Raw genomic sequence first — 23,315 nt, 5'->3', positions numbered from 1 at the left:
TTGAAAATGAGTAGGTCAGGAAGACTTGGAAAGGGTGTATGATAAAGAGAGCAACATAATGGCATTCCAAGCAAAGGCATAATATTCAAAAGCAAGACAAAATGAAGGTGTGGTGGGCTGGAGGTGATTCTAGGCAAGAGTGATCACTGGACAGAAAGGTACAGTGAGACTTAGCATGGTCAGGGCCATATTATGAAGGACTTTGGATACCATGGTAAGAAATCTAAACTCAAGCCAGCAAGTGGTAAGGAATCAAAGAACTATCTTTCAGTACAGATAGGTTCTAAGCACTCTCATGTTAAAGAAGTCCAGTAGAGGAATACACAAGAATCTATGATGTGAGCATGAGTCCAGAGGTCCTGGTTCTCCTCCTCCAGAAACTCGGGACTAACCCACAATAGATAAAATCACATGCCAATAAGGATCACTTCCTTTGTTCATCTCCTTTATGACAATCAAGGGAGGGCAGCTACTTCTTATGATCATTACTGACCTATGAATGTCACACAGTAACAGGAAACAGATTTTTCAAGAGCAAAAGAAAGGAAACAGTTAACCAAGATCACAGTAACTCAGAGTGGGGAAATTTTGCACTGGGGATATATATTTTGAACACTAGGATATTACACTTTATCCTTATATCTAAGACCATATTTCTATCACAGTTTACAAAGCAGAAAACATAAATCACTAGCAGAGATATAACTTTCTGAGGTGCACTTAGGGGTTTTTTTTCCTCCCTATACCACAGGATTTAGCTTCAGAATTTACACTTCCCTAACGTTTAGAGAATAAGTTTTAGAAAAGACAGGGGTCAAGATGTTTGGTTTTTTGGAGCTAATCTTATTATTACTTCAATGGAGCATCCAAGCAAAGAAAAAAGCAACCAGACCAGATTGCCTGTGGCTAAACACTGTAACACAAATGGACATCATAGCCCAAAGAAACTTGCTGCTAGAAACAAAGAGGCAGGAAAGAATCTTAACTTCCTCTTCTCATGCAAACCTCAGGGGAGTAACACAGGAAAATAAAATTCTCCTTGGTGATGTAGAATGCTTTATTATGATGACCCAGTCTCCAGGGCTATTTAAAATTCTGAACTCAGATTCCCTGAGTTCTGATTCCCTTCTCATCAAAATCACTATCCCAATCTTAACTGCACTTCCCCGAGGGCAGAAAACATCAACTCACCATATTTATAGCTGGTGCATAATTACTATATGCAATATTTATCCGGCTATTCATCTGTTTGCATGTCTTCTGTCTAGCTGGTGAAACTGTCAATAGACAAGTTTCTCAGCATCTTGTACAGGAGTACATCTTTCAAAGGGTATTTTACCCACTTGGCCCACTTGGCCTGTTCCTTAGGTTTCTTAAAAAGGTGATTCACCTTTACTAGCCCTTTTTTTGAAGTTTCTCTTGCTCCTTAGTGAGGTTTAGACTCCCCATTAGATCTTTATTTCTAATTATCATCATCATTAATGTACACCATGGCCCCAAGTATCTTTTCAATTTTTCTGTTACCTCACTTACTCAGAGCCCCTCACCTCATATAATCACAGTGCAATTTCAAGATATTGGAACTGATCAATGGGACGAGTATCCTTTAAAACACACCACTAAATCGTATCTATTTCGGCACTCTAAACTGTAAGAGTGCCATCTCTATACTTCCTAGAGATTCTCATCTATGTGTATATGGAGAGGAATCAGACAAGAATTTTCTAGATTCCACCCCTCTTCCACGCTGAGCTAACTAGAACATCTAGTTCGTGAGAACAACTTTAAGCAGTCCTGCATAGCAATCAGCCTCTTCTTAGCTCCTCGTTTCTACCGCTTCTTGCTATTGATAAGTAAGATCCCAACTAAGCATTACAGCAAATATTTGGCCCAAAACTGGGAAACTGGTATGACTGCTAAAGTTCACGTGCTGACCTCATTACCATAGAAGAGTACCACAACTCTTATTTTCCGAAGTATTTGATCACAGAACAGTTGACATCCTTGATTGATACTGGTTCAGAACTAATCTACAGCAACAAGAGAGCCTGCAATTCTAGGGCTGTTTGGCCTTGTCCAAAGTTAAGACTTTCCATCTACCATTATTCCAGCTTTAATTCTTTCTTCTTCAATAGAAAAGACCTATGGGATTAGAGAAACAAACTTTGTTTTGACATTCAAATTTTCCTTCATCTATTGTCAATTTTCCAAGGAAGAAATTTTGACTTTCCTTTTTTTTTTTTCCCCACTGTGCCTAACAGAATGCTGGAAAAGTGGTAGATGAATAATTCCTGATTTTTTTGTTAGTCAATCTTAAAATATTTACCACTAGAATTTATCGATCTATTTTTCTCCTTCAACATAGTCTTGAATTTATCCCTCTATCTCTATGCCCCTCTCTATATCTCTATTCTTATAGTTTATGCACCATTATTTCTTTTCCTCTTTTATTTCTTAAGAATATCAGGCTTCTTTACATTCTTCCACCTAAATTAAGCTTGAGCAACAGGGAATGGCATCTAAGCATCATGGTTACGGAAGGTAGGGAGTGGAAATGGAGTAAGAGGTACACTTATCTGAATGGAAGAAATCCTCTACTTTTGGGCCAGTGATCCCTTTGGGGCCCAGCTTTCCTTCTCTGCCCCCTCTGTTTTGGATGCTATGGCAACGACCCCCTGCAATGCAGAGATTGCCTCCAACTCTTGGCATCCATCTATTGAAGCTCTCAGCAACCACCTCTTCCCTGCTCCATCTACCTCTTTTATTTCCAGTAAAAAGGACAAACCCCCAGCTCTTTCTTCCTTGCTGTTTGCAACCAGTTTAGGAGCCACTGTTGTCCTACTTCTCCTGAGACGAATAAGTACTAAGAGCTGGGAGTGGGCCAGATGCCAACTAATGACCTATAGGTTCTTTTGAAAATGCCTACTTCTCTTTAGACTGGCCACAACTTCCATTACAATGTACAAAAAAGATAAGGGATTGGTAAGCTTCCACCTCTCTCCTATCATTCACATCCGGGGGGGAAAGTCTACTGTTCTTTAAATTATGATTGTAAAAAAAAAATAAAATAAAAAATAAATAAATAAATAAATAAATAAATAAATAATGATTGTAAACTTGATTTGCTAAGTAGTAAGTAGACAGGTGGAAGATGGCAGTCCAGAGTACTCTTGCTATTTATAGCCCATGTCAGGGCTTTATTTATTACTACTGCCTCCTCTCAGAGCCACTTAAATAACCTATAAATTGCCAATGGTGTCCGTGGAAACAAATTGGCAAAATGGACAGTGCATTTGAAAAGAAAGAGAGAGAGAGAGAAAGAGAGGGAGAACACAAAGGACCTTGTCAAAAAATAAAACCAGCTTCCTTTATAAAATCACACACATGTCACTTGTCGATTCACTTATGATTTCAAAAGACAGAGATCAGGACCAATTTTCCCTCCAGTACACACATGACACTTTCTTCAAGCAAGTTGGGCAAGGCTGGCCAAGAGGAAGTAAGGCAAGATCTGCAGGCAAACCCACAAGATTGGGACCTTTTTCCTGAGTGTCCCCTCTTTCCATCTTCTGTGTCCTTCCACCACCACCAACAACTCTGTCTCACCCACTCTGGCATTCAGTGTTCACATTCTCCCCAAAGAGAAGTTTCTTGATTACCTACTTTTAAGTAAAGCTTAAATGACTGACCGTTGTTCAGGGATGTTGAAAAGGAATGCCCTAACAAGGAATGAAATTTCACTCTTTGAGCTTGAAGTTTTATTCTGGCAACCTTTGATTCTGTTAGCAACCACACTAATGCATAAAGGATTTAATGTACCTTCTCTCCTAATATTCCTGTAATTTTAGAAATCTTTAGAGGCCAATACTTTTAAAAAATCATTCAAACAGCACTATGCCATGAGTGCTTTATGTCCAAATGTATGCTAAGCCCAAAGGAGATACCAAGAAAAAAGCCTTGCTGTAAAACCAGCTGAGGAGAGGGGAGGGAAATTCATTCATTCATCCCTTATAATATGCCTTTACTGAGCTCCTCCATGTCATGCAAGGGCAAGTGGCTGGGTGATAGAAGAGTAGCAGTATATAAAAAATAAATATAAATAAGAGCTATTCTTATCATCATAGGGGAAAAAACATATATAATTATAGCAAGAATAGCTAAAATTTATCGAGCATATTTCACGTGCCGGACGCTGCTCTAAGTGCTTTTTAGTATAAACTCATTTCATACCCACAACAACCTGTGCCTCTTCTCAGATCCACTTAAACAAGCTGCAAATTTTCAGCGGTTTCTATGGGAACAAATTGGCAAAGTGGACAGTACGCTTAAAAAAAAATAAAGAGACGCAGAGAACAAAAAAGATCTTGTCAAAAATAAAACCAGTTTCATTTCTAGAATCACATACAATTCATAGTCAATGCAGTTATGTTTGCAAAGATAGAAGCCAGGACCATTTTCCCCTCCAACATGTATATATTCATCTCTTCTCTGGGGAAAGTGGACAAAGCTGGTCAAGGGGAAGCAGGGAAGAACTGCAGGGCAGACCACAAACTGAAAATTTCATCTTGGATGTCCCTTGCTGCTACATCCCCTGCACCTTCCCCCTTTTTTGTAAGCTCTCTCTCACTTGCACTCTAGCAGATTAGTTTTATTACTCCCATTCTAGAAAGGAGAAAACTGGGACGTATATAGATTAAGGAACTGGCCCAAGGTGACACAGCTGGGAAATGGCAAAGCTACAATTTGACTCAGGCTGCCTGGCACCAGAGCCCATACCTGCAACCATTCAAGGTAACTCCCTCCTTTAAAAAATCACTATCACCTCATGCCACAGGGCCATAGACACCAGAGCGACTTCTTTTGCCTGTACAGTTAAAAGGGTAGTAAAAAATATAAGTGGCTTTTAAGCTGAGTCTTTAAAGGCGGGCAGAAATTCACCATAAAGGAGAGGACACTTCACAGAGCGTCAACACCTTGTACATCATAGAGCAGCGTGACATGTTAGACAAACGCCAGGTATTCCAATGTGAGTGCATCTTCACCCATGCATGTTTGGAAGCAGGGATACTGTGACAAGCGGTAAAGCTAAGGAATTTAGCAATGGTGAATTTACAAAAAGCTTTTACTATATTATCCCTCTCGCATTTGTTTAGATTTAAATAAACCCATTAAGATTCAGCTTAAGTATAATTTCCTTGAGAAAGTCTACAGTTTCCAAGAGTCACTTAGGAGTTCTGTAGTGAAGTATTCCATGCATTCCTATATATTAGCAGCATACTGTGCTGCAATTGTCAGTTTACTAATCTCTCTCCTCTGGCTCTGTGCTGCCCTTGAAGGCAAAACATGAATTTTTATGCTGAACACCTATAGTTCCTTGAGCAATGCCTGCCACATAATGGATGCTCAATAAAACCCATAAACTCTTTCTGCTCAAGGACCTCATCCTTGCAAATATTCCATCTTTCTTCTGCATTATCATTTTCCTTTCATTGAATTATTCTTATCAACCTAGAAATGGGCCCTTGTTTCTTACTCATAAAAAAAAAAAAGTTTCTGACCACTTGTCTCTGCCTAGCTACTACACTATTTTATCTCGTTTATTTTCACACAAAATGTCTTAAGAGTTTTCAGTTCTTGCCCTCTTAACTTCCTCATTTTCACCGTCTCTTTACTCATTTCAAACACGCTTACAGCCCTACCACCCTCTCCATCAAAACTGTTCTTGCAACAATTACTAATAATCTTCACCTTGCTTAATTCAAAAGTCATTTCTCTGTCATCACCTTGTTTGACTAATTTCTCCTTCTTGAAACACTCTTTTCTCTTTCCTTCCATGACACCACAATCTCCAGAGCGCCCTGAGATTTGGCCCTGGTCTCCACTGCCTTATCTCTGTATAAACTCCAAAAATAAATTAATAGTTTCTTCCTTCAAAACTGTTCCTTCCATGTCCTTTTCCATCATAGTGCCCCCATCAGTTGTCTAGTCTAAAAACCAGGTTTTTAGTCTAAAAACTGCCTCGTCTAAAAACTCAGTCTAAAAACCAAGATGCCATTCTTCACACCTTCTTTTTGGAGGGAGTAAGATTTAGTCTTAACATATACATTCCATTATGAGTCTCATCAACTCTACCTCCAAATTATAACTGGAATGCATCCACTTAGCTCTATTTCCCTGGCCATCATTCACACCACCACTTTCTGTCACTCAGACTCTGGTAAATTCCTCCTATCTCCCTGTTTCCATTCTGAATTATTCAAGTCCATTTGCCAGAGAGCAATCAGAGTGATTATTTCTTTCTCATTTTTAAAAAAATAATTTTGGTCTTGAAATAAAACACAAATACAGCAAGTACATAAAATGTAAATGTTCACCTCAGTGAATTGTAAGGCAAATATCCATGGACCCACTCTCAGGTCAAGGTCTAGGCTCTTACCAGCACACAAATGTTGAATAAGCTCCTTTCAAACCCTAACCATCACCTTCCCTCCTACAAATACTTGTACGGTAATAAATTACTTTTACTTACACTGATGCCACTTAATTAGGCACCTGTCAACTAGGACAGAATTACACAGTATGCCTTCTTTTTAATTCTGGCTTCTTTCATTCAATATTATATTTGTGAGAATCATGAATATTATTGTCTATAGTTGTAATTAATTTACTTCCATTGCTGTATAGTATTCTACTGTGTGTTTATGTCATAAATTATCCACTCTGTTGTTAATAGAAATTTAAGTGTTTCCAATTTTGTGTTTCCAATTTAAGTGTTTCCAATTTTGGATCATTGCAAACAATAATACTCTGAACATTCTTGTACATGGCTATTAGTAGACATGCACACATATTTTTTCCTGAAGACACATCTAGCAGTGGGATTATTATGATATAGTTTACGTGTATTTTCAAACCTAAGAGAATTGTTCTCCAAACTGATTATTTTAAATTGCAAGAATAGCACAATAAACACTTGTCTCTTCACCTAGATTCACTAATTATAAATATCTTACTTTGCATTCTCCCTCACAGTAATAATATACATTTATATATTATTGTCACTGTGTATGTTTACTTATCATGGGCCATTTTAATGAAGCACTTCAAATTAATTACAAACATCGTGACCCTAAATACTTAACCCTAAGTACTTCAGCATGTATCTTAGGAGAACAATGACATTTTCAGAAATACCATATTTTTTATAAAATTATCAAATTCAGGAAATGTAACAAATAAGATACAATTAACTAACACAGTGCTTCTCAAACTTTAGTGTGCATACAAATCATGTGGCTATCTTGTTAAAATGTGAATCTAATCCATTAGGTCTGGGATGGTGCCTATGATTATGCATTTTTTATTATGCATTTTTAATAAGCTCACAGATGAGGCTAATGCAGCTGATCCACAGATCATATTTTGTGAACTATGTACTTTACACATCAAATATTTCTGATGGTGTCAATAATATTCTTCAGAGCATTATTTTTTCTAATGCAGAAACAATCCAAGATCAAATGTTGCATTTAGTTGTCAAGATCACCTTCATTTTTGAAGGACACTTCACTGGGCTAAAATTTAAGGTTGCCAATTATTTTCTTTCATCACACTGAATGTACTGTTTCATTGCCTTTTTCTATTTTTTTTTAAGTAGGCTCTATGCCAAACGCGGAGTCTAATGCAGAGCCCAACATGGAACCTGAACTCACAACCCTGAGATTGAGATCTGAGGTGAGATCAAGATTCAGATGCTCAACCAACTGCTCCCTTCAGACACTCTTGCCCCTTTTTAACTTTTAAAAGCCTTTGAGAGATCAGCTTTTAATTTCAATATACTCTTTTCCTATCTTCTACTTATTTTTAAACTGACTGTTTTGTTCTCTGTGATTTTGTCTAGGTATCGATTAGTTTTAGCTTATTTTGCTATACTTTTATTGGCTTTCTTGAATCTATGATTCATCAGTTTTAAAAAGTTCTTAGTCATTAAGACTTCAAATGTGACGGCCCCATTCTATTCTTTCCATCATAAGAATAGATTAGATTTTGCTTTGTCATCTTTCTTTTGCCTCCTCCTTTACATCTCCCATTTTTTTGTTTCTCTATGCTTTTTTATAGATGTATAATTTTCTCATCTATGTTTAACATGCTATTTAACAAAATCAGTGAGTTTGTAATTCTGTTTATGCATTTGTAGTCTGAAAACTTACATTGGTTCCTTTCAATTTATTGTATCACTTTTTAGAATGTCATGTTTTCTGCCAACATTTTGTATCTTGTCTGTCTCTTTGAAGAAAATAAGTAAAATTCTAAGTTTTAATTTACAGTATCTAGAGTCTTTGGGAGCCTGCTTTCTATTTTTGATATTTCTACTATTTCTCTCTTTTTTTTTATCTGCATACATCTGGTTCTTTGCTCTTGTGCCAGATATTGTATTTAAAAAAATATTTATGGGATTAACTGGGATTTAGAATGATGTTAATTTCCTTGACAGGGGACTTCACTTGGTTTCACCCAGGTGCCTATGAGCTGTATACAATCAGGAATTATGTTAATAAAATTATAGGACCTGAGAATTCCCAAGTCACTGAGAGGACTCAAAGTTCTGCAGTGATCCCAATAGCTAGTTTGCAAGTTGGTCCTTTCACCAAGGGTACAGTTCTTAAGGAATTTTCAGGGAAACACTTCTGCTTCAGATCTATTCTGTTAGGCCTTCTAAGGTATCAAAAGGGCGGCTCCTCTTCTGAGATGTCTCTTGTGATCAGCATATACCTCTTGGGCAAAAGTAGACTCCAAATGCTAGCATCTCTATGATGCTATTGTAATAATTCCTCACTGATTTATTAGTTCTCCAAGGCCTTCCAGGAGATTAAAATACAAAAATTGATTTATGTTTTGTCCTCAATGGTATAGTCTCAACTACATAGTCTACTAGTTCCAAAAGTTGGATTCTAGAAAATATTTTTCAAATACATTTAATGGAATTTAAAATAGAAACATCCAACAATAGATATTAAATAAAAAAGTAAGACAAAAAGAGGCAGATTTTTCAAAGTAGTTTTCAGAGAGCCAGTTGGACAACTGGCCTACAAGGAAGACAAAAATATGTTGACAGGAATGAAACAGAAACGTGGATTTTCTCAAGTCCAGAGAAAGGATTCATGACACTAGTCTGAGAGTTTGAGAAACATTCTCTGGAGTTGGAAAAAATGGAAGAACAATGCTGACTTCATCTAGAAGAATCCAAAGATGAGAGGCCAGCTAAAGCATCTTATAGTAGCAGAATAAAATGCTTTATCTGGGGAGTAACTACTCTCAGTGATGATCAAAGATGCATGAATGCTGAGGACCAGATATGGGATCTATGGTAAAAATATGAGCTTAGGATCATGTTTAAAATGACCTTGCATCAAAAGGGTTGCTTTCAGGGCTAATGTAATATCAATAAAGGGTCTATGTGAAGTGGACAGCCAGAAAACCCAAAGTTGAGAGGCTTAAGAAACAGCAAATAAAAGAAGAGGTAATTCCCAAATGAAAGGAGCCAGGAGTCTCTAAAGTACCCAGAAAAGCCATAGAAGATTCACTCTATGTATCTTTCAAGCATTAGGAAGGCAAAACTGTCTTCTAAGAATATTAGCTAAATAAGAATTCTCTGTCCCACTACCCCTCTTCTTATACATGCTATAACCCTGGAAAAGTCGATAAGAGCATCTAGCAAGTAGGAGAACAGGTGAGTAAGCCAGAAGGATGAATCTGATTGCATTCTGCTCCCTGAAGATAGGAAGAGTTTTTCCATCCAATGAAGGTTAAAATCTTGCTTAATATATTGGAATGGGCATCCAGCTTTCTTTATTGAGTTTGTATTTGTGACTTACGGAAACCACAGGGCTTTCTGTTATCTATGACTCACTGGAAAATTCACAAGCCAGAGGGAGAAAAATGTTCAGGGAATTAATTTTAAGGAGTCAATGGGATAAAAATAAGTTGAGTTTTAATGAGATCCCACTTTTCTAAGGAAAAAAATGATAGCAGAGCTTTAGTAAGCTGATTGCAGAAGGGGAAAGTATAGTATAGAAAAGATGGAGAAGAGGTTGAAGTCAAGAAGGCCAGCAAAGCCCCTATTATACTAATCGTACATGAGATAGTGAGAGAATGGGAAGCCTTTCAGGATCTGGGGCACCTGGAGGTAAGGGGTATTTCTGTCACCCCCAAAACTATGGGGATATAAAAAGAGAAAAAAATGAGTCAAATCCTCTATTTCACCTCTGTAATTTATTTTAGTTTTGCCTTCAACTAACTGTTAACTTTGCTAATTCCCACTTACCTCATCTATAAAATGGGAAAAATAATACTTGAAAGACATAGTAAAAATATGGTAAACTGTGATAAAATATATAATGATATATGAACTCACCATAAGTTAAGGAATAAAATTGAGTTATCTAAAAGAATGAATTAATGCATGCCCAGCTCTGCTGTTAGAGCAGAAGAGAAGACAGACATAAGCTCTGCATCTCAAAAACACAAACCAGATGCTACATTAGAGCTAAATTTCCCCATGTAAACATTTCTTTGTGTGTGTTTTCTTTTAATAATCAAAGTCATGTTTAAATATTAAGTAGATGGTTTTACTGCCTCAAGGACCAGTCTGGAGAATCTACCTAGATTGGCACAAACCAGTTGGGGTAAATGATCCTACTTGCTATTCAGTTTAGTGTTTACCAGCAAGCATGCAGTCAGAGCCCTGTGCTAACGGCTGCTGGCAAATCTTCCCATGATGGCTGAGTTGAAATGAATACCAAGGCAGTGTCAGCTGCTGGCTTTCATTAGATTCTCTTTGAGTCAAATATTAAAACAAGGCCACCTGATAGAGTCATCCTGGATTCCTGCAGGAAGGGACTAGAGGTGCTGGAAGCCAAATGAGGTGCAGGTGGGATAGCATAATAAGTTCTGCAATTTACAAGTGTTAATATGAAAAATCAGAATGTGAATCTCATTGGAAAGGATCTATAGGCTATTTATCTACTCAAAGTGACCTTGTAATCTATCAGTCATTAAAGTGATAGCAAAGAACATGAATGCCACCCTGTGGCTACCAGCAGAAATTAGACTTAATATAACATAATTTTACATAATTAGAGGGTAATGGGAATGTGATTAAAAGAAAGCATGCAGATGCCAGGAGAAAAGAGGAATAGCCAGGATAAATAGTTATCACTACTAATACATGACTCAAGGAACCATTACCCAAAATATTAAGGAAAAACTTCCCTAGTCTCTCTAAATAATGTAAGCACAAATTCATTCATTCATTCATTCATTCATTCTTTATTTAATTCTGATTATAGATACAGAAAGCAGTAGACAAAGACACAAATAAATAACTAGTAATAGAGAAGAGAATGGGGAAGAAAAAGCATGTCTTCTGGTATCCTTATTACTCAAGCATACTGAGATTATGTGAGGTCCCCACATATACACAAAGATGATTACTCCTTCATGTCCACATGCATCTTCCTATATACAAATGTGCACATTCCAATTCATAGACACATACACATATCCTTTTTTTTCTTCTATGAGTTTTTCCTACACTTGACTACTGCAAAGACAATTGCTGATTTCCTTCATTTTTTTCATCAGATTTTTTTTAATATTATACTTATTCATGAGAAACAAACAGAGAGAGGTAGAGACATAGACAGAGGGAGAAGCAGGCTCCCCATAGGGAGCCTGATGTGGGACTTGATTCCAGGACCCTGGTATCATGACCTGAGCCAAAGGCAGACACTCAACCACTGCGCCACCCAGGTGCCCCTATTCATCAGATTTTCACAGAGCCAGGTATTGTCCTAAGTTCTGGAGTTACAACAGTACAGGTTCCTGCCCTCACTGAGTTTATATTCTATGTGGATCAAGTGACAAAAAACAAATAGGTAAACACATGTCAGGTGGTAAATAGTTCCATGGACAAAAAGTAAACAATATAAATAGAATAGTGAGTGCAAGAGGATAGAGGAAGGGAGAAATCTTCAAGACATTTGAAAGCCTGAAGGATGTAATAAGGGAGGAAGTCATGTATATGAGGCAAGGAAACTTTCCAGCAAAGGAGAGAGCAGTGCAAAGGCTCAAGTTTGCTTGGGGTGTTTGTCGAACAATGAGGAAGTCATGTGTATAGAGCAAGTAAAGGAGGAGTGTTTGGGGATGAGGAAGGAGAGATTATAACAATGAGAAGGCAGCTGGGCACACAGGGCTTTTTGGACAACTTTGAGCACTTTGGCTTTTGTACAAAGTTAAAGATTTCTGACGTGCTATTACTTTTATTTTTAAAGAATCTATCTGACTTCAGTGTGGAAAGGGAACTATAAGAGTAAAAGCAAGGTAACTATTTCAATAGTCCAGCAGATGATGGTTGTGACTTGGTCCAAGATAGTAACAATGGATATGGTAATGGTAGTCAGATTTGGGACAGATAATAATTATATAGAAGCAAAATCATTTATAACTGGATTCAATACACATATGCAGAAAAGAGAAGAGTTGAAGGTTTTGGCCTAAATCATAATCATCAGAAGTAGTTTTTCACTGAACTGAAAAAGACTGAGGGGAGCATGTTTAGGTGAGGAAATTTGGGAGTTTTGCTTGGGACATGATAAGCCTGGGGCATTTTTTTTTTTTTTTAGCTATCTAAATACAGGTGTTGGATTGAAGAGTAGGGTTACCAGATTTAGAAACACAGTACCCAGTAAGTAAAACACAGACACCCAGTTAAATCTGAATTTAAAAAAAAAAACCTTTTAATACAATATGTCTCAGATATTGTATTTACTTATGCTAAAAGGTTTATTGTGTATCTGAAATTCAAATTTAACTGGGTGTCCTGCATGTTATCAGGCAATGCTGGTCAAGAAGGCATTTGAGTTTCAAGTCTGGAGTTTAGGGAAGAATTCTTGATGGGGATATAAATTTAGAAATCATCATTATAGAGATGGTATTTAAAACCTGAGACTAAATGACATTACCTAGGAATGAGCATGCTTAGAAGAGAGATGAAACTTAAGAATATCCTTTGGGCCACATTCATAAATAAATAGCACAGTGTGGTTATCAGGCTTCAAACCATCTAAGACTTCATTAGGCTTTGAACATAAGCCACAGAATTATCCACATCTGAACCTCTTAAAAGCAGACAGAGGCCAGTGACAAAGCTGCATTTCGTTCAATGTGTCTCTAATAACACTTCTTCCCATACATTATCCCTTCTATCACATCATGAGCTTCTGTAAAAGACAGTGACAAATAGGCAGACTTCTCAGTGTCAAGATATGAAGGAAAGAATCTAACACACTCCATCCTAGGTCACCATAGTAACAAAGGTTCTGAAATTATTTAATCTACTTTCAAATTCCATCTCCAAGGTGAACAAAACCAATGTAAGAGAAGAAATATTAGGCCAGTGAAGGCCAGGGGAATATTTAAGTTTTAATGCTAGTGTTTTGAACTTTAAGACAAAGAGCATGAAGGTTTGTGTAGATCTCCATTTTATTTCACTTAGAAATACTTCGGGTTTCTAAATGGAAGAACAGAGGGTCACCTGGAATTTAATGGGCAGTCAATTTGGAATAAATGAAGCAGATTAGCTGATAATATACGGCTATAGCAATGTGGAGCTTTATTCCTGTATACAGATGGCAAGGGTGCCTGGCTGTTTCACCAGTCTTACACACACTTCATATCATTCCTCCTGCAGAAGTCACTTCAGTGTCCAGCTTGATGCTTCCTCTTTTTCTTACATAAGCTTATGGGAGTTCATAGAAGAACACAGAGTTCAAAGAAGAACCTGCCTTTGCTGTTGGATACATCATGGTTTGTGTTTTCGTTCTGCTCTTCATAATTGTATAATCCAAGGTTTGTTAATCAACCTCTTAAACTTTAGATTTCTCCCTCTGCAAAGTGAGGCTACTGATAATACCCGGCATACAAGAATTTTGTATGGATTAAATGAGATTAGCATGTTAATCTCTCAGCAGAGAACCTACCACATAAAGAATGCTCAATAAATGTTTGTATCATTTTTATAATCATTAATGCCATCCAGGCAGTAAACACTCCTATCTATGAGTGAAAAACTGCACAATAATACGGAAAGCATAACAAAATGGAAAGAAAATACAATAAGAAAGTATCACCCAACTATATGGAATTGCTGGCATTTGACTATTTTTCCCTACAAATAAAGCAGTCTCACACAGCTCAACCTAATAGACTCATTACATTATTTTACAAAGTGCATTTTGCCTCCAGAGGAAAGAAAGTGCTGGAACACTAAACTAGTATTTGCCATCACAAAAAGGCACTGGAGGCAATCAGTATAATTCAGAGGAGCCTCAAAGTTCTCCAAACACCTTCTCCATATTCAGAATGAAGGGACCTGAGTAAACGCCATATACCCATTTTGCAGGTGTGAAGTTTAAAGGACCACTATTAATGAATTGACCAAGCATAGTGTAAGTCGATGGCCAATATGTTCCTCATCATTTAGTTCCAACTCTTGGCACACACACACAAAAATATATTTAGAAAATAAGAAAAAAAGGAGGCGCCCTGTTGCAGAGAAAGAAAAGTTGTGGAAGAAAAGCTAAGGTACTTAAGTTCTCTGAGGACAGAAGAAGGGGTGTTGACTCACTAAACACGCACGCAGAAGTCAGTAATTGCAATCACTGGCTCAAAGAAATGGTTCACTCTAAGTTTAGAAATCAGCCAATTCATCTTAGTTCACTCACCAGATTCAAAATATGTGTTCTTAAAGCACCACTTCTGTATCGCTGTCACTTTCTCTCCCTTCAAAAACTTCTTGGGGAGTAGATCTCAGCCATGTTATATAAGAAAAAACTTACAACAACTACTTTGAGGCAGGAAGAAGAGAAAATCAATGAGTCATCATGAAACAGAAAACCAGGAAACCCAATTCAAAGAGACATTCTAAAGAGCCCTTTTCTTACTCATGAGGACGGCCAAGATGCTTATGTACATGTGTGGGCCAATCATTAGATTATTTACATTCATTCAGAATCTCGAGCTTCAATAAATATATTTCTACAAAATATTTTCAGGTTTTAAAACATAGTCCCAACCATTATCATATCACCCCATGAGAGAGATAGGAAAAGTAATGTTACCCCTATGAATAGGTAAGAAAGGTAGAATTTTTTTGCTAATAAGGGCATTGAGGCTCATGTATTTACCCAAGACCCCACAAGCATTGCAAGAACCATGACCAGAATCTTGGCCTTCTGACTCTGCCGTTTCAGAAATAACATGCTTTGGATCTAGAGACTGTATCACTGGTATCTGAGTGCCAGCTCTACAACCGGTTTCTCTGCAATCATCTGAGTCTCTGTTCTGTTGGCTGTAAAATGTCAACAACTGAGTCTGTTTCATGGGGTCACAGCCTGTGCTTAATTACTGTTGGTTCTGTTTTCCCTGCTTCCCAAAGAGGAAGGATGTTGTGATAGGCAAGTAAAGTGAAGCAGTGAAGAAAAGAGTTTTATGGGTAGAAGTTTGAAACTACAAGAATGTCTTTTGAAGCTTTGGGGCCTCCTACACAGTGTTGTTACCCAAATAACTTAGAACAGTAGTTTCAATCTGAAGCTGGCATCCTTAAGGTTGTTGGTTTTCTCCATTAATCATGAATAATATGCTTTAACCTGGGGATTAAATATATTTTAAAACCTAATTAAAAATGAAGATTACAATCTACTTGCCTTATCCAAAGAAAACAAAATACAAAAGAAGTTGCCCTATAGGTTAATACAAAAAAGAACTTGTTATCTTGATTCTTTTACCTTTCTAAAACATTTCATTTCAAACCTAAATTGAAAACTGGATTAGCTTTAATCAAGGATGGTAATTTCTTGAAAAATACAATGTGGCCATCTCTGAATTACCCTTATTTACAGAGGAAACCAAAGAAATAAAAACCCTGAAACAGCAGATTACCTCAAAGTATTTTCTTGCCATAAAGATTAGAATATGGGTGAAGTCATATGATTTTAGAAAATACAAACTATTTCTTCATGAATATATTTACCTTTGAGGATGATAAACCCAATAAGCTATCAATTTGGTACAAATTAATTCATGAGCTAATTGTCATTCTAAGCAGGACATTAAGAGAATGGGATGTGGAAGTAATAATCCTAATAATAATAATAAGTAACAATTTTTATGTGAAAACACTGAATTCAAAGTAGACTCATTTCTCAGTCCTCCTGGACAGCATGAAATCCCAAGGGAGAGGAAGAGAGATCACCAACACCAACATATCCCCATTACCTTTTGCATGGATATGACACTGTATTAAAATGTATAAGATGTTAACTGCTATTTTTAAAATTTTCTAAAATATATTTATTCATTTTTTTCATTCAATATTTTGAGCACCAACTATTTGCCATGCACAATGCAAAGGCTTAGGGGAGAAAATAATCTAATTCATAGCTACTATTCTCAAGCACTTGAAAATATAGTGATATATAAACTTGTTTCAAAATAAGTTTACATTCCCTGAACTACAGATAGTAGAAGAGGCATTAGGGAGTCATCAACTGAGCATTAAAAATTAATTGTAAGCACCTCAAACTATTAGGCATTAGTTGAATGGAATGTAGTATATGTTGTGATAGAATATGATGAAATAATTTAAAAAGAGTGTTCTTGAGTTTTAAGAATATAAGAAATCATTCACAATATATTAAATGGAAAATCAGGTTTAAAGTCCTGTATTGATTAGACTCCAACACTTAGTGACTTAAAATAATAATATGATATATTTCATAATCATTTGGTTGGCTAAGGGAGGCCTTCTGTTATAAACTTCTCAGCTACAGGCTCACCTATAACCTGGTTTATATGCGACATCTGGTTGACCAGCCTTTCATATAAATGATCCTACATCCTCACAAAGGCTAGACCAGGTGGCTATATCAAGTCTTTGCCTTGCATGTTTCTTGATGTTCCACTGGCTGATAAGTCACAGGGCTAATCCCAAAGTCAATGTGGGAGTGATATGCATATTTGGAAGGATGACTCATCAGCAGCCATATACAATCCAGCACAAATTACATCCCATTATGACCACATTTTAAAACACACATTCACACACATATTTTCATACACACAGTCTGAAGGAAATACATCAAAATATTAATTTACCTTTGGGAGGCTGGATGATAAGTTTATAAGCATTTTTTTCTTTTTTTAATGTGTAATTAAAAATATTTTTACAATTAGCACATGTAGATGCATTATTTCTATTAAAGATTCAAAATCAGTTCAAAGAAAATTTTCTGTGGATATTTCCCATTTAACAACATAGAATTGGTTCAACCATTGAAATATCTGAGTAATGCACATTTCATAGCAAAAATACCACTTAGAGACAATAGGGCCCTTCTCTCCCTCATTCCTTTAAAGGAAATTTGCAACATTCTCATGGCAATTTTTTCACAATTTTGCTAAACATCACCCATCCATTTAGTTTTGAAGGTTTGAAAATTATATGAGTCATGTGTTATTCATAAAAAATTACAGTAATATTAGCACGCTTTCAGGCAGTGATTTAAATATACACACATACTTGTTGCCAAATCAAGTTATACTTATGAGGGTCACCTTGTTCTTCAGTAACACTCTCACCTCTAAAGTTGGTGTGCTTTCTGTCTTCTGATTGTCCTCACCCTTTTTGTGGGTCAATCATTTCCTCAAAGTCCCCCTTTGTTCCAAAGCCTTACCTAACTAGCTCAGCCCATGCTGATATCTTTTTTGCAGCTTGTTTGATCACCTGCTTTGTATTGTCATTCAGTGGCTTACCTTGTGTATGTGCAGGCCCTCCATGAGCACTGTGGTTACTCGAGTATTTGAAACCTCTCAGAAGCTCTGAGCTTTGTGTGTAGCACTTGAACATAAGCTTTGATTATCTAAGAGCCTTAAAATTTCAATTAGTTGAGCCTTTAGATTTTCAGAGGTAAGAAGCAATCCCAGTTTCCATTTTTCCCTTGTAGCAGAAGAGACAAGTATATATAGATCTCCTGCTTATGAGTGCTCATCATGTTTTCTGAGTGGTGACACCATTTTTTGGTAAGGGAAGTTCCTTATAAGTTTGAGCAGGTGTGCCCTCATTCTGGAAGTTTGTGAAGGGTATTTGGCAAGAAGGGATTTTAGAAAATGAAGAAACATCTATCCCTGCAATGGCAGCTTTTACTCATCATAAATTGAACAAACTCATTTTGAAGACCCCTTATCCCTCCCTTCTATCCTCTTCCTGAGTGTCCCTCCTATAATCTGGAGATGAGAGAGGATAGCTTTGGCAGAGAGAGGACTTACATAGTAATATTTCCTGAAGCCAGAGTGGAGGCAGGCAGCTCTGGGTACATTATGGAGATGAAAAGAAATGGAGTTGTTTCAAAAGCAGTAAATGTTTCCTTCATATAATCTCCTCTTTTTTTACACTAGTTGTTTAAATCTGAGTATTTCCTAGCTTTTTGCAGATGATAAAATGGGTGGAAAAAAAGTTTATCTAATAAAGTGCATGCTTTAAACAAGCAATTTTGTTTTGATAAAAGGTGCATCATCACTTTCTTCCACCAGCATCCAAAGTAGGATTGAGAAGCCTTTTCTTTTCTCATTCTTTCTTATTTGCCTTTTTTTCATCTCTGATACCCCTTCAGGGTTCAATATCCATGTTTGTGCCCCAACACTGCCAAAGAAACATAGTGGTGATCTCATCATCATTGTGGTGATCCTCAGTGGTTTCTCCTTCTTTACTGTGATCCTCTTTCTGTGGGACTTGAATAAAAAAAAAAAAAAAGGCTGCTTGCATTCAAAGCCTAGTTCTACCACTTCTTACCTGAGCAAACTTGGGCAAGTTATTTTACTTTTATGGGCTTAGGTTTGTTTTAATCTATGATCAATTCTACTTTGCATGTTACAATATTATATGAGTTAACACATGAAAGGCACTTTGAACACTGTTTATCACATTACAAGCACTCAACGAATGTCATCATTATATTTGTATTAATTTCTTAAACTACTTGAGAGTGGCATCCATGTCTAACGTCTCCCCTAAGGTATCTGACTGAGAGGAGCTTACTCCCTCCATGACTAAGGATGCTTGGACCAGCCTAAGAAATAAGAATAGATCATTGAAAGGAAATGAAGATGATTTAAGAACTTAGTGCACCAAAATTTTATAGACTCATGGAAGCTAAAAGAGAATCAGAAATGATCCAACCAAATGTTTATCGAAGTTGGAAATATCAATCAGAATAACATGGGAAGATTAAATTTGCATTCTATCATCCCTAACACACATACAGACACCCTCAACTCTCCCACCTCCCCCTATCTGGCATCTACCAAACCTCAACCCCAGATTCTGTTATGATTCATTGAAAGTCCCAAGTATATGGATTTTGAAAAAGGCAATGAGATGGTCTGAGATATCTCTACCCATTCGTTGCCCACTGGAGTCTACATACCCTACATATGTTTCAGTTTATGGAGGAGATAAACAATATCAGAAGAGGAGTAATGACTCTGCCTAAAACATGCTGCGAATTATTGTGGACCAGTGCTTCCCTGGCTCTTGTCCCTCCCTGCTAGTTCAGGGTCTCCAGCTCTTGTGAACTATGCTTGCCCTCAAATAAAATAGTCACTGGCAGTCCTTAGGAGGTATCTCGTGTATGCTCAAAATCAATTGTCTTAACAGTCACTGCATGACTACTCTGTTCCTCTTCTTCCTCTCTTCATCAGCTCTCTGAATTACTAACTCATGTTCCAGGTAACACTGGGTCCATGGCACTTGCAAGTCCTATGGCATCTTTTAGTTCCCACTGCTGCTTCTGCTGGGCATGCATGCTGCCACTCCTATCAGTATTGCTATCTTCTATTTGGCACCACTGCCTCCCACTGGGCACTGTACCCCCACCAATGCCTGGAACCTATAAGGTATCAAAAATATGTGCTGTGTAGTATGTCTTGTTACACAGAAGACCAAAGTCATGCAACTTGTATTGCAGTCTGCCCCCAGATTGCAGAATAACTCTTTCTTTCAAGTTCTTGCTTATGGCTCCTGTTTTCCACACTTGTGTCTCTTGCTCAACTAGTGTACAAAAATGAACAGATAAAAAACACACTAATGAATACAGACAATTAAGAATCAGAGGTCCTAACTACTCTGCTTTACTGCCTACAGCTAGATGGTTTGCAAGCTGACTAAAATTATATGTAAAAATGTTGCAGGTATGTAAATATTTCTTTCTGGTAAGGAATATGGGATACTCAAAGGGCCAAAGAAGGTCATAGCTTTATGTTAAGGTCTCCTATACAAAGCTCTACAATCTCTTATGAAAACAGACACTTGCTACATCTACCCCACTAGGTCTCCAAACTTGCCAAGACATGTCTGAACCTCAGTAGTGGATGCAGCTCAGGCTCCATGCTACTAGCTATAAGTAGCATAACCAGAACCATGTGTTTAGCTATGTTGAGCTGATTTAAGCACCAAAATCATGTTCTTCTCATTTTCCTAACTACAGTCTTCCTAGGTGACTGAAGACCCTATGAAATTGGGGGTGCTGGAGATACGTAACCTGAAAGAATCCAAACCATGGAATGGCAAGAAGACTATAAGCCCAGTTGGTGGAAGCCACCTTTCAAGGGGCTGATAACAAGTGCATCCCTCCCCACCTGCGTCTGCTCAGGCAGCCCCATGGGGTGGTTTAGCATGCTGCAGCTGTGCAGATTTCCATCTCTGATAAAACTTTGCCTGAGAGCTATTTGCTGATGATTGTCAACAATCAAATGAATTATAGATTATGTTGGTAAACAAAATGCTGCCTTGATGAATGATGAGTTGGCTCTATTCTGACATGACTGCTAAGTCATTCAAAGCGCTGATTAAACCCATTACTGTAAAATAATCACCATCCATTACCTTTAATGTCGTGAACTGACAACCTAGTTAAGGCAGCTGATGGTGTCAGCAAAGTGATTTGTTGTACTGCATGTCCATCGACAATAAATCACTCCGATAAATCAATGAACAGTAGCAATAAAACAATATATTTTCATATTTCTTGACATTCAATTACAGAGTGTGTATACTGACTTATTCTTAAACACAAACACCGATATGGAAGGATTCAGCATTCACCAGCAATGAACACAGGATTAATTCTATTTTAGCCTAGACTGGAGGAGGCTTGTATAATTGTATGTGTGTGTGCATGTGTGTGTGCCTTCTTCAGCTACTTACAATAGTTGCTGCTGCCAAGATAACACATTACAGAAGCATAGTGATGATACTAAAGATGTATCTGGTCCTTAACTTCGATAAGGAAAGGCAAGAACTAGAATAATGACCAATGAACAAAGAATTAAGAGGCCCAAGAACCCGTTTTAAACCAGCTGTTTGACCTTGTGCAAGTCATTTAAATTTCCTCAGGTTTAGTTTCTTCATTTTCAAAGTAGGGATAACTCTTGCCTGTTTCACAGAGTGATTAGATCAACCAAATGATAAAGTAACATACGTGAGAATCCTTTACAAAAATGGAACACCTTCTTCAAAATTTAGTTTTCATTTTCCTTATTCTGAAGCCAATGGTTAGCTTTAAAATTCTGTCAACTTATGTGTTGAGGGCTCTTTCCAGGTCTAGAGGTCTTGTATGCAACTAAATCTTTGCTAACTCAATTTTTAATACAGTAATATTTTAGGGACTTTATTTATTCACTGACATTATCCAGCACTTAATTTTTTGCCAAGCAATGCCCTAGGTCTTAAGAGGACAACAATGAAAAAAAAGTTCACCATTTAATAACGGAAATAGAAAAGAAAGAGGAAAATAGCAGAACTTATGTAAAAAATAATTATGTAAAAGTCAATTCCCCAAAGACTGAAATCCTATTTTATTTTAACCATCATGGCAGAAATTTTGAAAATGATACTGCATACTTCTGAGTCTTCAACTCAGTTTCACAAATATTTTTCAGACAACTATTAGATACAAGGGGGTGCACAGTTGAGACATATATATATGATTTAGACTTTCACAGGGCCTCCTTTCTAGTTGAGAGGAAAACTAAGTATGCCATTAACTATAATAGGAGACACAATTTGTGGAGAACAGTCAAAACAGTAACCATTAATCCTTTATGATTGGAGGAGAAATTACATCTGATTGGGCATAAAGAGAAGCACTAAGGCAGGATTGGCATTTAAGATAGTTCTAGAAGAAGGAGTAAAACTTAAATAAGTAGAGCGATATAATGAGGGCTGGAGGAATGGGTCATTCAAAAAAAAGAAATTCTCAATAGAGAGATATACAAAGGCAACTGTAAAGATGTGGGAAAACACAAAGCAATATGCAAGTTGGTGAGTTCCCCTTTGTTACTCATCAGTTTAGAGAGGCTAGGCTAACAAAACTGCAGAATCCCAGTAGCTCAAGAACACACCAAAAAATGAAAGATTTATTCTTGCTCACAACACACATCTATCAGAGATCAGTGAGGATTCAGAATCCACCATTTTGCAGCTGCATGATCTGAAATGTACAGCTTTCCTTATGGATTCAGGAGAATAAAGAAGCATGGAGAATTCACACCTGTTCCTCTGCTCTGGCACAGAAGAGACACATGTCTTTTCTGCTAACAGCCAATTAACCAGAACTAGCCATATGTCCTACTTAATTGCAAGAGCTGAGAAGTGTAGAGAAAGTTAGGTTCTTTGGTGAGCATTACTATCTGTGTCATGGCTGGACTATAAAACATGCACAAATGAAAGTAAAAAATGAGAAAAGTCAGTCACTTCTAGCCAGGAATGACAGGATAAATAATTTGCACTTACCTTAAATAGGAATTGGAGTGTCCACTGAAAGGGGTTGATCAGAGGAATGAGCTGACTGGGTTTGATTAAATCCAGCTACAATCCTGAAGGTGGTCTCCTGGAGAGAGAGAGAGAGAGAATTAAAGCTTAAATCTGGAGCCATAGCCATGACACCAAAGAAGAGGACATCCGCAAGGAAATTATGAAGGTAAAACCTATTAGTTTTGGCCATTAATTGAATGTAGGACCTGAGAAGTACAGAGAGAGAGAGAGAAAAGGAAAAATCCAGGGGCTTGAATAATGGTGATACCATTGTATAGGTGGTCTGGAGGAGAACTCACTTTAGAGATGCCATGTCTGGGAACTAAAGGTTACCATTATGAGAACCAATGTTGAACTGAACACAATCACTACAGCAGAAGCCAGAGAA

At 37.2% G+C, this 23,315-nt stretch overlaps 1 protein-coding gene and 1 long non-coding RNA gene across 14 annotated transcripts in view; one reads left to right on the top strand and one right to left on the bottom strand.

The window, feature by feature from the left end:
• Positions 1-23,315, bottom strand: part of LOC144324117 (uncharacterized) — a 582,294-nt gene that overhangs the window by 243,469 nt on the left and 315,510 nt on the right. For all 12 annotated transcript variants that reach the window (XR_013389518.1, XR_013389516.1, XR_013389520.1 and 9 more), the window contains one exon: positions 22,907-23,003. Coding sequence is in view for 5 of the 12 variants with exons in the window: in XM_077915340.1 (XP_077771466.1) it covers positions 22,972-23,003 (32 nt within the window). In the remaining 7 variants the exon portion in view is untranslated. The remainder of the gene's footprint in view (positions 1-22,906; positions 23,004-23,315) is intronic.
• LOC144324119 (uncharacterized) lies at positions 13,401-21,136 on the top strand. Of its 2 annotated transcripts, none has more exons than XR_013389523.1 (3): positions 13,401-13,523; positions 13,751-13,908; positions 20,601-21,136. It is a non-coding gene; the product is annotated as an uncharacterized LOC144324119 (long non-coding RNA). The 2 variants fall into 2 exon arrangements; XR_013389522.1 differs by having other exon boundaries at positions 13,751-14,507.

The sequence above is a fragment of the Canis aureus genome, chromosome 11 (genome assembly GCF_053574225.1).
Source record: "Canis aureus isolate CA01 chromosome 11, VMU_Caureus_v.1.0, whole genome shotgun sequence".
NCBI classification, from domain to species: domain Eukaryota; kingdom Metazoa; phylum Chordata; class Mammalia; order Carnivora; family Canidae; genus Canis; species Canis aureus.
The sequence above is the reverse complement of the archived record's forward strand: the minus strand, read 5'-3'. Positions and strand labels throughout refer to the sequence as shown.